This window comes from Lepisosteus oculatus, chromosome 15 (genome assembly GCF_040954835.1).
Source record: "Lepisosteus oculatus isolate fLepOcu1 chromosome 15, fLepOcu1.hap2, whole genome shotgun sequence".
Lineage (NCBI taxonomy): Eukaryota > Metazoa > Chordata > Actinopteri > Semionotiformes > Lepisosteidae > Lepisosteus > Lepisosteus oculatus.
In genome coordinates this window covers 21,979,003-21,993,638 of record NC_090710.1, presented here as the reverse complement: position 1 = coordinate 21,993,638, position 14,636 = coordinate 21,979,003, and the positions used below count along the sequence as shown (strand labels likewise).

General features: G+C 43.1%; 1 protein-coding gene across 1 annotated transcript; it reads left to right on the top strand.

Moving 5' to 3' along the window:
• Positions 1 to 3,794: 3,794 nt before the first annotated feature.
• On the top strand, positions 3,795 to 13,559 carry rp2 (RP2 activator of ARL3 GTPase). Its single transcript, XM_006639135.3, has 5 exons — positions 3,795 to 4,084; positions 6,065 to 6,730; positions 10,820 to 10,934; positions 11,901 to 11,986; positions 12,278 to 13,559. The coding sequence occupies exons 1-5, from the start codon at positions 3,962 to 3,964 to the stop codon at positions 12,359 to 12,361; spliced, it is 1,074 nt and encodes a 357-aa protein (XP_006639198.1). The 5' UTR covers positions 3,795 to 3,961; the 3' UTR covers positions 12,362 to 13,559.
• The last annotated feature ends 1,077 nt before the right edge of the window (positions 13,560 to 14,636 follow it).

The window sequence follows — 14,636 nt, the reverse complement described above, 5'->3', positions numbered from 1 at the left end:
AGGCTCACAGAAAAGAGACCTTGAACAGTTGAACAAGTGCAGTTTTCAAACTAATACTGTATAAAAACCAGTATCTGTAGTATCTGCGTGCCTATTAGATACTGTATTCATATAGGAAATGGTGCAGAGAACCTCAACTTTAATTACCACATAAAACAAAGTGTTCCCTAGTGGAGGCTCAGAAAACTTTAAATCATTGGGAATCAACATAAAAACCAAATTATTGGAATGGAGAATCCTCGAAGGGCTGGGGCCAATCCACAGGTCCAGCGAAGAAACAGTTTGTGCCCTGCAGCACAAACGTGTCCAGCATGTCAAGCATGTGCCTGTACAGCCCAGAGGAGAAACGCTCTGAATCTGAGAGGACCGGTTCTGCGAGACCACAGAAGAGTGAGACTTTTACATCCCCCCTTGTAGAAGGCAAAATCCCTTCACCGGGAGACGTTATGTGCAGATTTAATCATTTCTTTTACCGTTTGGCAATTTTTTTGGGACATCCCCTATCTAGCACAATTTGTCCATTGCACTTTAATCATTAATTACAGAAGACCTGGAGCAATTCCATTATGACCAGTTAAACAGATCATGTGTTTAATTGAGCCATTTAGAGGTCGTGTGGGATAAAAAAGTGAAAATCCAGCTCCCCTCAAGGACCAGAGTTCCCATATTGAACAGATAAATTGCTTACTTGTTCAATACGTTCTAAATATTCTTACACTTTAAAAGGGGGACCTGTAAAACTCACTGGGTTATGATCCTCCATTGAGGATTAGAGGACTGGAGGTGTTTGTTTTAGAGTAAAAAGAAAAATAATTCTCAGTACTTTTTTCCTCTTTTTCGTCCCATTAATGACTTCAGATAAAAGTGGAACACTTACAGCTTACTGTAGCTTTACAGTGATGTCTGCTTGATAATAAAATGTTTTTCATTTTTTCCTAAAAAACTGTGACGTGGTTTTGGACAATAAATGAGAGGTTGAGAAAAAACATTGGCAGTTGTGTGCTATTTAAAAGTCATAAATCAAGAGTTGAAGCAGTATATACAAATGCATTATAAAAAATATTTATAAATATGCTATTGGTACAGATTAGTAAAAGTATTATACAGTAGGTTCATTTATTTTAGGATGGTATGTTATACTATTCATTTGAACATATATTCTGTATCTACACTTCTCACACCTATCCTATGTCTTCTGTTGTTTTTTAATGCTCCTGCTTCGATCTCCTAATTGGCATCAGATGGCAGACCCCATATGGAACAGGATTATCTGTCTGGCTGGCACCCTGGAAAAGAAGTTACATGTTCCACATACCACTTCTCCAATGGACACGGCTTCTCAATTAAAAGATCAGGATTCTGGTGTATGTGTGTGTACAGATACTTAAGTAGACCTACCATCAATCGGTGTAGCGGCAGAAAAAAAACAGTATGTGTAAGCGTTTGGTAAGAATTCTATATCATTTTAGATCTAAATACAGTGTGTTTACACATAATAGGAATTTAAAGAGTTAAACTGGTCTGAGTATATAATACTTACCTTGCAACACTACACACCATACAGCACATTACAATACAACACACAACACCAAAACAAAGCAGAGAACACACCACAACACCACATCACTGAAAGCACCACGACACCACAAAACACATGAACACTGCAACACATCACAACACCACACAACACACTACAACACCACATCACAGAATGCACTACAACACCACAAAACACACCACACAGCACACCGCAACACCATACAACACGCAGCAAACCACAGAACAACAGACCACAAAACCACACAACACACTTCACCACATCACAGAACACACCACCACAAAACACACAACACAGCACACTGCAACTCCACACAACACTTCACAACACCACATCACTGAACACACCGCGACACTACACGTCACCCAACACCACAACAACGCAACATGTAACACAACATAACACCACAAAACGCACAACACAGAACACTGCAACACCACATCACAGAACAAACCGTGACACTACACTATCACACAACACCACAACAAACCACAGAACACACCACAGATGTCAGAATGTCATAACAAATAACAGTCTCTTGGGGCCACATCTGAGGCTAAGGGTGAATGGCTTGACTGTTCACACCCAGGCTGGCCAACAGCAGCTTGCTCTTTGCTTTCTCACACAGCAGCAGAGCACGTGTGCCAACATCTCCCAGTGTGTTTCACAAATTTCCATGACACTCTTTGAGTCAGCGACTCATCCTACTGTTGGCCAATGGCCAGTGTAAATAACACGCAGTGGTTTCTTTGAATCTGGAAAAGCTACTGTTTCACTTCTGAGAACAAACAATGAAGCAAGAACCAGAAGGCACAAACAGAAACCATGTGACATTTGAAGTAAGAAAAGGGGACACACCTTTACCCAAAGGGTTGTGGGAGTCTCGAACAAGCTGCACAGCATTATAGTGTTGAGGTCGATACCCTGGTTTCTTTCTAGAAATGGAAAGATGAGATTTTGGGGCCAATTATGTACAAACTACCAAGGAGGGTTAGGGGATCGACTGGTCTCCTCTTGCTTGGAACGTTTCTTATGTTTTCTACATACCGGCCAAGAGATCTTGCCAGCTGCCATTAGGAAGTGAAATTTCTTTGGGGGTGACAATGGCAGCTCCTTCTACCATTATGACTCAGCTCTGGTCTCGGGGCTCACAGGTGAGCCCAAGCATGCGATAACAGAGACAAACCCTTTGCTGAATCAGTGCTGAAGAGCTCCAGCCACCTTGCACTGGACTCCATACTCTGGTTCCAGTCTTGCAAGCTGAGATGTTGCAGTGTGAATCTGACAGAGATGTTTTGATATGCCAAGATGTGCATAAATAATGGGTTCAATGCTTTCAGCTCAAGTGTCATACTCTTTTACAGGTGCCGGAGAGATCAGCATGCCTGCCGCAAAGATTACTATTTTTGGACTAGCTGCTTCTTAGGAGTTTTCTACGCCTGGGATAATCTTAAGTCACTTCTCTGCCATGTTTAAAGTTCTTTGTCCTGTGGAATATATGAGCAGCGTCTTCTTAATGGCAGAAGCAACAGTGCATCTATTAATTTGTTTTGCAAGGTAATCATAAATCATTCACCTATAGTGTCATGAAGGTTAAATTGGACATGAATCATAAATGTGGTTACTAGATGTAGCTCACTTGTGCATATGTACAATTAACATGTAATAATAAAAGTAATAATCTTTACACTTATAAAGCACTTTTCTCCACTCAAAGCGCTTAACAGGTAATGGGGACAGCCCTCCACTGTCACCAATGTGCAGCCCCACCTGGATGATGGGATGGCAGCCAAAGTACACTAGTACACTCACAACACACCAGCTATCAGTGGGGAGGAGAACAGAAACTTTTACAGTGTCTGCTGTGCGTCAATGTACTGTGTGTTTGTGGTGAGGTTTTGCCATCGATTGAGCAGGACAGATATAAGGTCCTGGGCTCCACCACTATCACAGATTATCGGAAAACAGTTTCAGTAAGATGTTCATGACTGACACACAACTTAAATATTTTTAACATTAAAATACCACTAAACGTCTCAAACAACGCAAAAAAAGGCTACAATTCTATTAGAGTGATGGTTTAGTCATTGTCATGCTCAGTGTGACGAGAGCTAAGCGCTGATTGGCCCGTTTTCGCTTTCGTATGTCCGTCTAGTGTCGCCTGCTATTGGCTTTCCGGTTCTCAAATATCGGGTCACAGGAAGCGCTGATTGGCTCACTCCCTGAGTGGGGCGGGGCAATGCTGTTCCAGGCGGAAAGGGAGCAGAGCAAGGGGGGAGAAAGGGAGTTGCGAACGTAGTGAGAGCAACTATCGACAGGCAGGTGGAGCGCAGCCTTGTCTATTTGTTTACCTTCCCTCCTTATCATAATACCCTCAAAGAAAGTGACGAAGGGACCTCCAACATGGGCTGCTTTCATTCGAAGAAATCCAAAAGGAAATCCGAAAAGGAGTCATCTACGACCACGGCGAGCATACCCAACGCCGAAGAGACGCCGAAACAGTACAGCTGGGACAAACGCGAGAAGGTAACGTGATTTCGGCAGTTAAAAACAACATTGTATTCGCTCTTTATTAGAGCTCGACTCCGGGAAAGGTCGAACACATGTGATTACTCAACGCAGAGGCGCAAAGCGGGAGTTTGTAGCCTAACAGGAGGGAGAGGACTGAGGTGCTGCAAAACTGATCACCAGCGATCCAGCCTCCCGGCAGCGAGGTGCGACCCAAGGGACGCAGGCAGTTCCCAAGCTGGTCGTTGTCTTGTTGTGTTGCTGAGAATAGGTGTTGTGTTACGAGCAGGGGGTTCTGGCTAAAGTCTGGCAATTGTTCGTTACATCACGTTAAGTTGGGCAGCCCCCTTCTCATCTGTACCCTCAGCTCTTTATCGGATTAGAATCGATATCTTAATGCGTTACGCGTGTCGCACGGTGGGTTGAAGGGTTCTGCGCTCTTGGATGGAAAAACGCTGAAATGCTGTGATTTCAGTTGTGTTGACAGCCCGGTTTTTCGTTGTGCGCCGAGTCAGGTTGTTTTTCCGAGTGCACTTCTGATCTGTGTTAAAAGATCCCCCCCAGACCCCAGTTGACAACAACCCAGCAACCGCTGTCAATAATAAGAACAGCAATCATAGTAATAACTATTACAATTGTTGTTGTTCTTTTATGTGTCTTAATTCTACGATTTTGTTGTACAATTTTGCGGTTAAATCTAATATCTGTTACTTTGCAAGCATATACACTGAAACAACATGCTTTTAGGACTAGGCGGCAAGAGAATGTTTGGGTTGAAGGGAGATAATGTCCGACAAACGTAACCTTGTAAGTGTCGTCAACCCGCCACCCTACGTGACGCGTCTTCCACATGTTACTTCCATTTCATTCCCTGATCTTTCTAACTCGTTAGTATCCGGAGCTACCTCAGACCCGAGTGCTATCTACTCGCACCGAGTCGGGTCTCCCGAAACAGGAAGAACAAAACCAAAGAACCCGAGAACAGTTGTTTTGTTTCGCTCTCTTATCCGCCGGAATGAAATAAATCGGAAAGTCCAGAAAAGGGAACTGCTGTCAGTGTGCGTAGGTCATTCTGACAGTATGTGCTGGTCTAGAAGTGTCTGCCACACCCATACGCGGCGCAGAAGCGAAAGTGTCTCGATCTTCATGTTGCTGGGTTCATCAGCGGGAGTCCCCGGTCTACTGGTGTGCGTAATTCGCAGAGCCAGCTGGACTAAACCCCCCCGAAAAGTTTGTAGTAGTTTTTTAATGTCCCACCCCCATGACATTTTATTTTCTTAGGAATGGTTCTGATGATTATTTATTGCTTGTGATGTTTTTCAAGCTAATAAGCCATGCCTATCAATCCTTCTAGTCGCTTTTCTCCTGCTTGTTGCCATCTGACGTCAGCTGATTGTCAGTCTAGACTGATTCTGGACGGAAAGCCTTCTGTGTGGAGTCTGCATGTTAACGTGCGTTTTCACTGGTTTTTCGTTTGGTGTGCAGGTTAATTGGTGTCTGTGGTGGCATCTGATGCAGGGAGTATTGTCACTTTGCTTTCTATGCTTCTAGGATAGATGCGGGTTTGCAGTCATTTTCCATTCCTGCTTTATCCAGTTCAGGGTCGCAGGGGAGCCAGAGCCCATCCTGGCGAGCAGTGGGTGCAAGACGGGATACACCCTGGACCAGACTAGTCCATCACAGGGCACACACCGACACAAACGCGCGCACACTCACACCAGGGCCCGTTTTCCCAACATCCCAGGTCGTCGGGTCTTTGAAGTCGAGCAGCAGTATTCCCGGGATCGTTCTCGGAATGAACGGATGGAGTTTGCTCTCACTGCGGATTATGCGATTACCACAAGTTACTGAATCTCGCAATTTTAAAGTATTACAGTTGTAGTCTCTAGACCGTTGTGCTGGGTGGCATTCGTTCATCAGCCTGCTTATACCGAAATAAAAGCAGTGTTGTCTGCTTTGGTGTCTTGCGTTTTCCTCATTTCGCGGTGCTTCTTGCAGGTCGATCCCAAGGACTACACGCTGGCCGGTCTCAGGGACGACACAGCAGGGCGCCTCCCCGGCAAGCTGAACGGCCAGCAGTTTGTGATCCAGGACTGCGAGAACTGCAACATCTATATCTTCGACCACTCCGCCACCGTCACCATCGACGACTGCACAAACTGCAGGATAGTGCTGGGGCCGGTCAAGGGCAGCGTGTTCTTCCGGAACTGCCGGGACTGCAAGTGCGTGGTGGCCTGCCAGCAGTTCCGCACCCGGGACTGCAAGAAGATGGATGTCTTCCTGTGCTGCGCCACCCAGCCCATCATCGAGTCCTCCACCGGCATGAAGTTCGGCTGCTTCCAGTACTACTACCCGGAGCTCGCCTTCCACTTCAAGGACGCCGGCCTGAGCATCTTCAACAACAACTGGAGCACCGTCCACGACTTCACGCCCGTCGCCGGGGAGACCAACTGGGGCCTGCTGCCCGAGGACGCGGGCGTGGAGGCCTACGTGCCGGCGCCCGACACCGACGAGTTCAAGTCCGTCAGGGTGGCCGCCTCCGCCGGCCGGAGCATCGTGCCCGTCACCCGCGGCCAGCGGCGCAAGGGCAGCGAGGAGTCCTGCCTCTTCGTGTTTTTCGCGGGCGATTACACGACGGCCAACGCCCGGAAGCTCATCGACGAGGTGGGGAGGTTTCCTTTCGCTGGAAAGGGCGGGCGGGTTTGTCGGGTTTGACGATCTGGCGCTTTGTTTTTCCGTTTGCTGTTGCCACTGCAAACGAGCGGAGTTTTCAGGCCTTGATCTGGGCCTCTTAACTGCGGAGCATATCCACCCGGTAGCGCATGGGGTCACTCTTGACATGACATTCAAACTTCCTGTTATTTATTACCACTTTATACCATACCATACATGTCGTGGCCAGCAAGAGGGCAAGGCAGGGTACACGCTGGATGGGGCACCAGTCCAATTGGGCAGGTGCAAGCCAGTTATAGATGGGGAGAATTCGGAGGTCAAGGGGGGAAATTTGGCCTGGACGCTGGGATTTCTCTCTACTCTGACTGAGAGATGCCCAGGGATCTTTAATGACCACTGAGAGTAAGGACCTCAGTTAAACGTCTCACCCGAAAGATGGCGCCCACTACAGTATTGTGTCCCCACCATTAGGGGCATTAGGACCTACACAGACCGCAGGGTGGGCACCCCCCACTGGTCCCACTAACACCACTTCCAGCAGCAGCCATAGCTTACCTCCAATCCAGGTACTGACCAGGCTCAACCCTGCTTCGCTTCAGTGGGTTGCCAGTAGAGAGCTGCAGGGTGATATGGCTGCTGGCAGTGAACAAAAGAATGCTCACACGAAGGACCGTAAGTTTAGTTCAGGAAATGATTATTCATATTCTCGACTGGTAATTTTAGGATGCGTTTCCATTCTCTGGAAAGAAAAGAAGCAGTGGTCCTCTGGTAAAGGCAGTGGGTAGGGAGCAGGACAGAACTAGTGGATCAGGAAGGTTTTTAGAAGGTTTTGTACAAATCTTGGTGCATCAGCTAGAGTAGGCGGGGCTGGGTGTGGCAGGAAACTACACGCGTGTCCTGATTGTCCCGTGTTCCCTCTGTGTGCATCATGGCATTCCAATTGCGACAGAAAGCCACTGAAAAGGAATCAGGAAGTGGCAAAAAAATAACAAAACCGTGGCTGGCATTGATTTACAATGTGAGACTAGACCACACCATTTAACCTATGGGCTTCAGGATTTCTTTACTGGTCTGTGTCGTGCTTTGCTCTTTAAAATCGAGAAGGCTCTTCATTCCACCCTGTGTGTGTGGGGGGGTGATTCATTTGCTTAATTTGATTTATTTATGTCATTGATTAATTTGTGGTTAATAGTTGGAACACTCTGTGCTTCATGTATGTTATTTTGCCCAAGAGGGTAAAAGGAGCAGGAAAATCAAAGTAGAGGATTCACAGAGTATAGACTCTGTGTTCCTATTTTCTGCCTATTTTAATCAAAATTCTCAAAGAATAATGGGTAAAAGCTGTATACACTCACTCCACTAGTCACTGCTGATCTAACATTTAGTCAGGTCATACTAAACTGGATCTTTCCTGGGGGCACCTAGCCCAGCAGGGTTAAATTCATCATGTGCAAGTGCTTATGCCTTGTTAATCTCGAGAAGCCATCTTGAACACTGAAAGGTGTAATTTCCTCCTGATTGTTTTCAGCAAAGGTTTCTTCTTTTTGCAAGTTTAAAAATAACTTCAGTGCACTAGATCTCTGCTGTGTTTTTACCGTGTTCAGTAAACATTAGCTTAGGCAAGAGTTGACAACGGTTTGCGAGCCATCAGAAAATCTAGGATCTGGCCCCACCAACACCACTAGTGTTCAGATAGCTGAACACAGTGAGCTAAACTCCACTGCTACACAATAACTCATGTCCCCAGTCTCTCCTTTCTCCATATGTTGTCCCTTAGATTGCTGTTACAGCACAGTTTATTAGTTTTATGATAACAGCCTGCGACCTTGTTCTCTTGAGCGTCTGAAAAACGAAACGCACCCATCCAACCAGAAGAGAAAATAGGTTTCTGCCAAAACTGGTTAAAATTGTATGACTGCAGTCAGTCCGGCAGATTCATCTTTGTGTTTGAAATTGCCAGCAGTGTAGCCTGACATGGTTTCCAAGCTTTGCCTGTGCCCAGACAGCAGTTAACTACATGTATAGCCATGTAGTTTAAATAAGGTTAAAATAAGTACTAATCTAATTAATCATACATGAGATTTTTAGGACACTGTACAAATGTGGCATGACGTACTGACTTAACATACCCAAATTAGGAATGTCGAATCCTGGCCTATAATATGTGCCCAAGGTTTTTGTGCAGACCCCAAAAATATTGTGAGAAGCCAAATTTTCTCTGCCCAGTCCCCTGTATGATTCAGAAAGTAAGTCTGGGAGGAACAAGTCAGAGTCCCAGTTCCACTGTATCTGCTTCAAAATGTGGAACTTCACACTGGGATTGGAAGTAACAAGTCTAAAAACAAACCTTTTGCAGCATCAGCCAGAATATAAAAGATTGTATCCATTGTATCCTAAACACAGGTGTTTAGGTCCTAAACAAAAGACCTGTTTTTCCTTTTGCCCTTATCTGTAGCCGATTGCCTTATCTCTGATTGGCCTGGTTAAAGAAATCCTGATCAGTGCTTCGAGAGAATGACACTGCCTGCAGTTCTCGGGTGACTCTAAAGAGTGAGGGCAAAACCTTTCCTTAGACCTACTGTAAAGTGCAGAGCAGTAGCAGTATCTGAAGAGGGTGTTAATTGGATTCGGTGCTACTATGGTAACGGATGACAGTTATGTAGACTATTGTTGCCACAGTAACGGCTTGCAGCCGTATAGGAGGCTCGGGCCTGCACTGAACAAAACGATAGCTTATGGGGCTGCGATTTCTTCCTGAACACTTGTTTGGCAAATAAACTCTTTAATGCGTTTGTCACAAACATTTTCCATATAGTACATATTTCCATTACGTGTGAGAGTCTGATCATTCCCAGTTGATCCTATACATCAACGTAATATTATTAGCGAATCCCTGATTCTTTTGTATCCACGAGTAATTTCAAATGAGGCCTCTCCCCATGTCGGATACTTCCCTAGAGACCTTATTCATGAAGGAGTGTTGCTCACATTGCACCAGCTGATTTCCTCTGAATCTTAATGACATCTGTGCTGACAAAGTTCCCTTCTTCTTATTCTGCCATAGTTTAAAAGTCTCTCAAGATTTAGTCCGTTCATATGAAGGAAGTCAGTGATTGTCACTGGATTTGACAAATGCTTGCATTTTTAAGATATTCCTCATTTTGTTATAGTTCCATGGAGGTTTATCTGATCCTTTTGGTCACATTTCTGTGTTTTTTTTTTGCTTTTCATTCCGAGGATGGGGGTAGGACAGCAGTGGTCCGTGCTTTGTTTAGCACTCATGTTAAAGTTGCAGTTCCCAGTATGTGACAATCGCTTGATTTGTATGCGAGCAGTAGGAAAAAGTTCTCTTTGCTAGTTTGCAGTAAATCTGTAGTTCACCATTCTCAGTTTTCTACATGGAAATTATTATTATTTTCTGTCACAGGGATGTAGTATTTATGCCATGGATGTGTAGAAATGGGCTGTAATGAATTTGTTTTTGAACATCGATCGTTTTGTGTGTTTCGGTGTCCACGGGCCGAAAAGCCAATTCTTACACATCCTATTAAAGCACAGAAAAATGTATTAAGGAACAAGAAATAGGTTTATTCCATGCTGAAAAGAGAACAGAGAAAACGCTGTGAAGCCTTCTTCAGGTGCCTTCGGGTTTCACACTCCTTAAGGTGTGAAAAATGTATTCGGCATTTTTTGGCTGACTTGTCTATTCAAAGCGCCATTTGTACAGAGCACATTAAGTGTAGTACCTTGCTCAAGCAGGGTCTCTCTTGTAGTTTGAACCTGTGAACCTCCAGTTTCAAATCTTGCACCCTGACCACACCCCCACAGCTTTTAGTTTTGCTGTACATTCATTTTTACTCTAGAAAAAGCACTTAAAAAATGTTGCTGTCTATATGGGGGAGAGGTTCAGACTATTTCGATGTTTTGTTTTAGTTTTTGTGTGACACCTGAAACTTTCAGCATCGTTGTAGATTAAAAACATCCAAGATGCCTACAGATTCATCTGTAATTGTACGGTTGCTGTGATTTTTTACAATTCTAATGTGCAAAATATTTGTGTGACTATCTGTCCCAAAACAGGCAGTAGGGAAAGGCTTTGCACTGATTCAAACGAAGGAAGTCTCAATGCGCCCAGAGGATGCCAGCAGAGTTTTTCAGCAGAATGCGGAAGAGTTCAGTGAACTTATAACAAAAGGTATTTTTGTTTTGAAAGCATTTTGAATAAGAAGCGAGTTCTCATTAGCCACCCTAGAAAACTACGTGGAAGTGCATTTCAAGCAGAGATCAAGAAGCACTTACACAAAGGGATGTGGGAGAATGGCACAGGTTACCTGGCCAGGTTATTGAAGCTGTCGAAGACAATTATTCACTCAGGTTAGGTGTGGTCAGGCCGAGTCCTTTATTCACGCGCATGAGGAGGATAAGATCATGCAGACCTGAGAGCAGTCTCTCATACAGATCTGTAAAGATCTGTCCCCCCAAGATGGTAAATGCAATACGTTTTATACAGCAGACTCACACAGGAAAGCTCGCTCTAAGTTTCCATAGTAGGAGATGTTTTTTTCTCTCTACAAACATTTCTTTGTATTCGATGATCTTCTTAAGAAGAAATTTTACCTTGCATATAAGCAAACAAAGAAGTAAGCAAACAGAAGGTATGAAAATGAGTTGACACTTTGCGGTTGTAATATGAATGTCAAAAGGTCAATTAATATGCTTGAATTGTCCTTTTATACTGTTGCTGAGCAAAAAGCATATGAGCTAATACAAGTAGTCACTATTTTATATACTTAATTAAAAAAAGGCAAATGCTAAAATGCTTCTTCAAAACCAATATCCTGGCTTCTTCCAAGAAACACCTGCATGAGATTCTTGCATAAGTAGCAGTAATTACTGCCTTCCAAACAGGCTAGATGGGCCAAAAGGCCTTCTCTCTTTTTTACTTTTCTTATGCATTTAAAGAAGAATTGAGGCCTTTGAGAGGTGTTAAAGCAATTTTAGGAAAAGTGACTTTTTTTTTTAATCATTGCCTTGAATGATAAAGAGGGTAGAAAACTGCTTCAAATGTCAAACCTGAATTTAGGGTGGCGTACAAGCATCTGTGTTGTTCTGTGTGAAGAGTGTCCTTTGCGTCCCTTGATCTCGTTTTGCTCCGGAACAGGCCCGGTGGTGGCGCTGGAGTTCAATGGAGAAGGCGTTGTGGAGGCATGTCGCCAGGTTGCAAATGAAGTCTTCAGTGGCACCAAGGTAAGTCAGCACTGTGTGGTAACAGCTACCAAATAGTTAGCTAGTAGATATTGCCTGGGCAAATATGAAATATTAATTTGTTGTGTGAAAAACTCACTGTACATTAAAAACATTGTACATTTTTATAGCACAAATCTGTAAGTTGTGCAGTTTGGGATCTGGAAGAAATATTTATAGCACTCCTACCGTTTCTGGGAAACATCAATCCACTTGCTATCTAAGGGTGTGGGTGTGTTGTCTGAGATGAGGGTGACTGTTAGGTCATCATATTGTTGCTGTCTACTCCCCTAGGTGTTCGTTTCTGAAAGCAAGAACTCGTCTTCAAGAGATGTAGACAATTTCTTCAACTTTGCAGACATGCAGATGGGAATGTGAAGACTGCGAATCATTGCAGGCCTCGGGTGTATTTTTTTTTTTAAAGTATCACCTTTTCTAAAACTGGCAGTATTGTGGTTTTAATCAGTCTGCGACCATGTAAAATTTTCTAGGTTGGTGACAGATTTTTATTCGGAAATAACCAAAGCCGCACATATTATAACAATGTAGATTAACATTAGCTCTTCTTAAAGAGTTAACATTCTATTATTGACATCTGTATGTGCAGTAATATTGACATGTCTGTTTTGTCTAGCCCTTTCTATTTTATACTTGTAATTGTTGGACCAAATTAGGGACGTATCTCAAAATGAACAAAATTCTTCACGTGGATACAGTAATTAAGGTAAATTCAAACAAAATGTATGTAAATTGCTACATTGTGGATAGAAATGTATTGGTGACAACACAATTTATCGCTTTTTAAAATTTGCTTACTCAAATTATTTATTATTGTTGAAATGTGTTTTGCAAATGACATGTTTAGTGCACTGGTAGTTGCATATTTTTGAGAAAAGACAATTTTCGTCTAATCATCCACAGTACTTTTTGGCTTTTGGATTTCATACAACATTTGTATAGTTATGTTTGTGTAAATATTTTTGTGAAAAACCTGGATTTTATTTTAAGCTTCAACATTTTATCTGTGAGATACTGCTGGTTATTAATGATTTCATCTTAAATTCCCCTTAAAAAGGGGGAAGATTGTGATGCCTGTAACAGGTTTTTTGTCAGATCTCAAGTGAATACAGTGTGAGAAGGATGCTTTTTTGTCATAATCATGTTTTCCAGTACATATTTTTTTCCAATGTCTTAATTTTTTAATATCACTGGTTAGTACTTTTTCACGAATACAAGTACAGAATGTACATTACACTAACATGTAAAATATTTAATTTATATTTAAATGAATGTCTTGCATCCATCTCGCAAAAGCCTATTAAGTTTGAAATGCTGTTTTAGTGACCTTTTCTGTATCATAGTGATGTACTCGGCAGTTTTGAAAGGAAAATTATTATTCGACTGAAAGGGCTAAAAGTTTTCTTTTTAAAAAAAAATATATGAAAAGTGTGTGGCTCATTTTTGTGACCAGGTAGAGCTGTAAACTTAATTAAAAAAAAAAGTTTTTGTACAACTAAATGTTACATATTTGTATACATAATTTTATAGTATTAAATGTCAAATGTGATTATAACAACACACCTTCCTGATCTGTTATGTTCACGTTGTGGCAGAATGTGTTTAAGATTCCAGTATTAATTTTGCGGGGAGGGATTCTCGAAGATCAGCGATATTAGAATGTGCACAAATGAAAGAATCTAGATAGTTCACTATGTCAAGAAGGGGTGCCATGGTGATTAGCACTGCCGTCTGAGCTTTTGGGGTCCTGAGTGCAAGTTTGGACTGGGGTACCTTCTGTAAAGTGTCTGCATATGTACGTTTCCCTTGTGTCCATGTGGGTTTTCCCCAAGTGTTTTGGTTTCTTTCCATGGGCCAGAAATGTGCTGCCCATCTTAAATGTCCTCTTTTAAATTCTCCCTGTATGTTGCTAAATGTGGTTGTTCCTCCACTTCTCACAGTTACTGGTAAAAGAAAATGTATTTCAGCAAATTAAGAGGGGTGGGGAACTTCATCATCTTTAGTTCCTGATTTGAACATCTTTTTTTATTGCCAGTTGTGTAACTCACTCGTCCTTCAGCGCGGGAGTACACTAATGACCAGGCCAGAGCTCCTCTGACCTGACCAGTCTTTCAACAGCAAGTGATGTTCATCAAGTGAACATCATGGAATTTTAAGATGCTCTTGTAGACCTGCATTGCAGACGGGAGATGTCGGGGACAAACAGAAATGCTAGTGTGCAGAGTTCAGTCCATGCTCTTGAACATGATGGCCTGCGCAGCTCTGGTCATGTAAGTGGACAGCTTGCAGCAGCAGCACAACATGCTAATGTCAAACCACTTTTCCACATAACTGGCTTCGTGCCTGAAGACCAGCAAGTAGGAACATTATTGACTGTGGATAGCAGCTCCCTTATCGTCTCGGAAGATGCTGTGGCTGTAATCTTGCCATTTGAGACTGCGATACCAAAAGATCTTTGGAGGGTGGAGAAGATGGGTGATTCAGTTGGAATTTTGAGGTCCCGAGTTACAGTTTCAGCTGTAATAACTAGATAAGACTTCTCAATCCGTGCTGAAGAGCTGGCTGTTATGTAGTAAACTTTACTCTCCGATGACAGTCTTGTGAGCCGTGACATCAGGTAACCATCTATCAGATG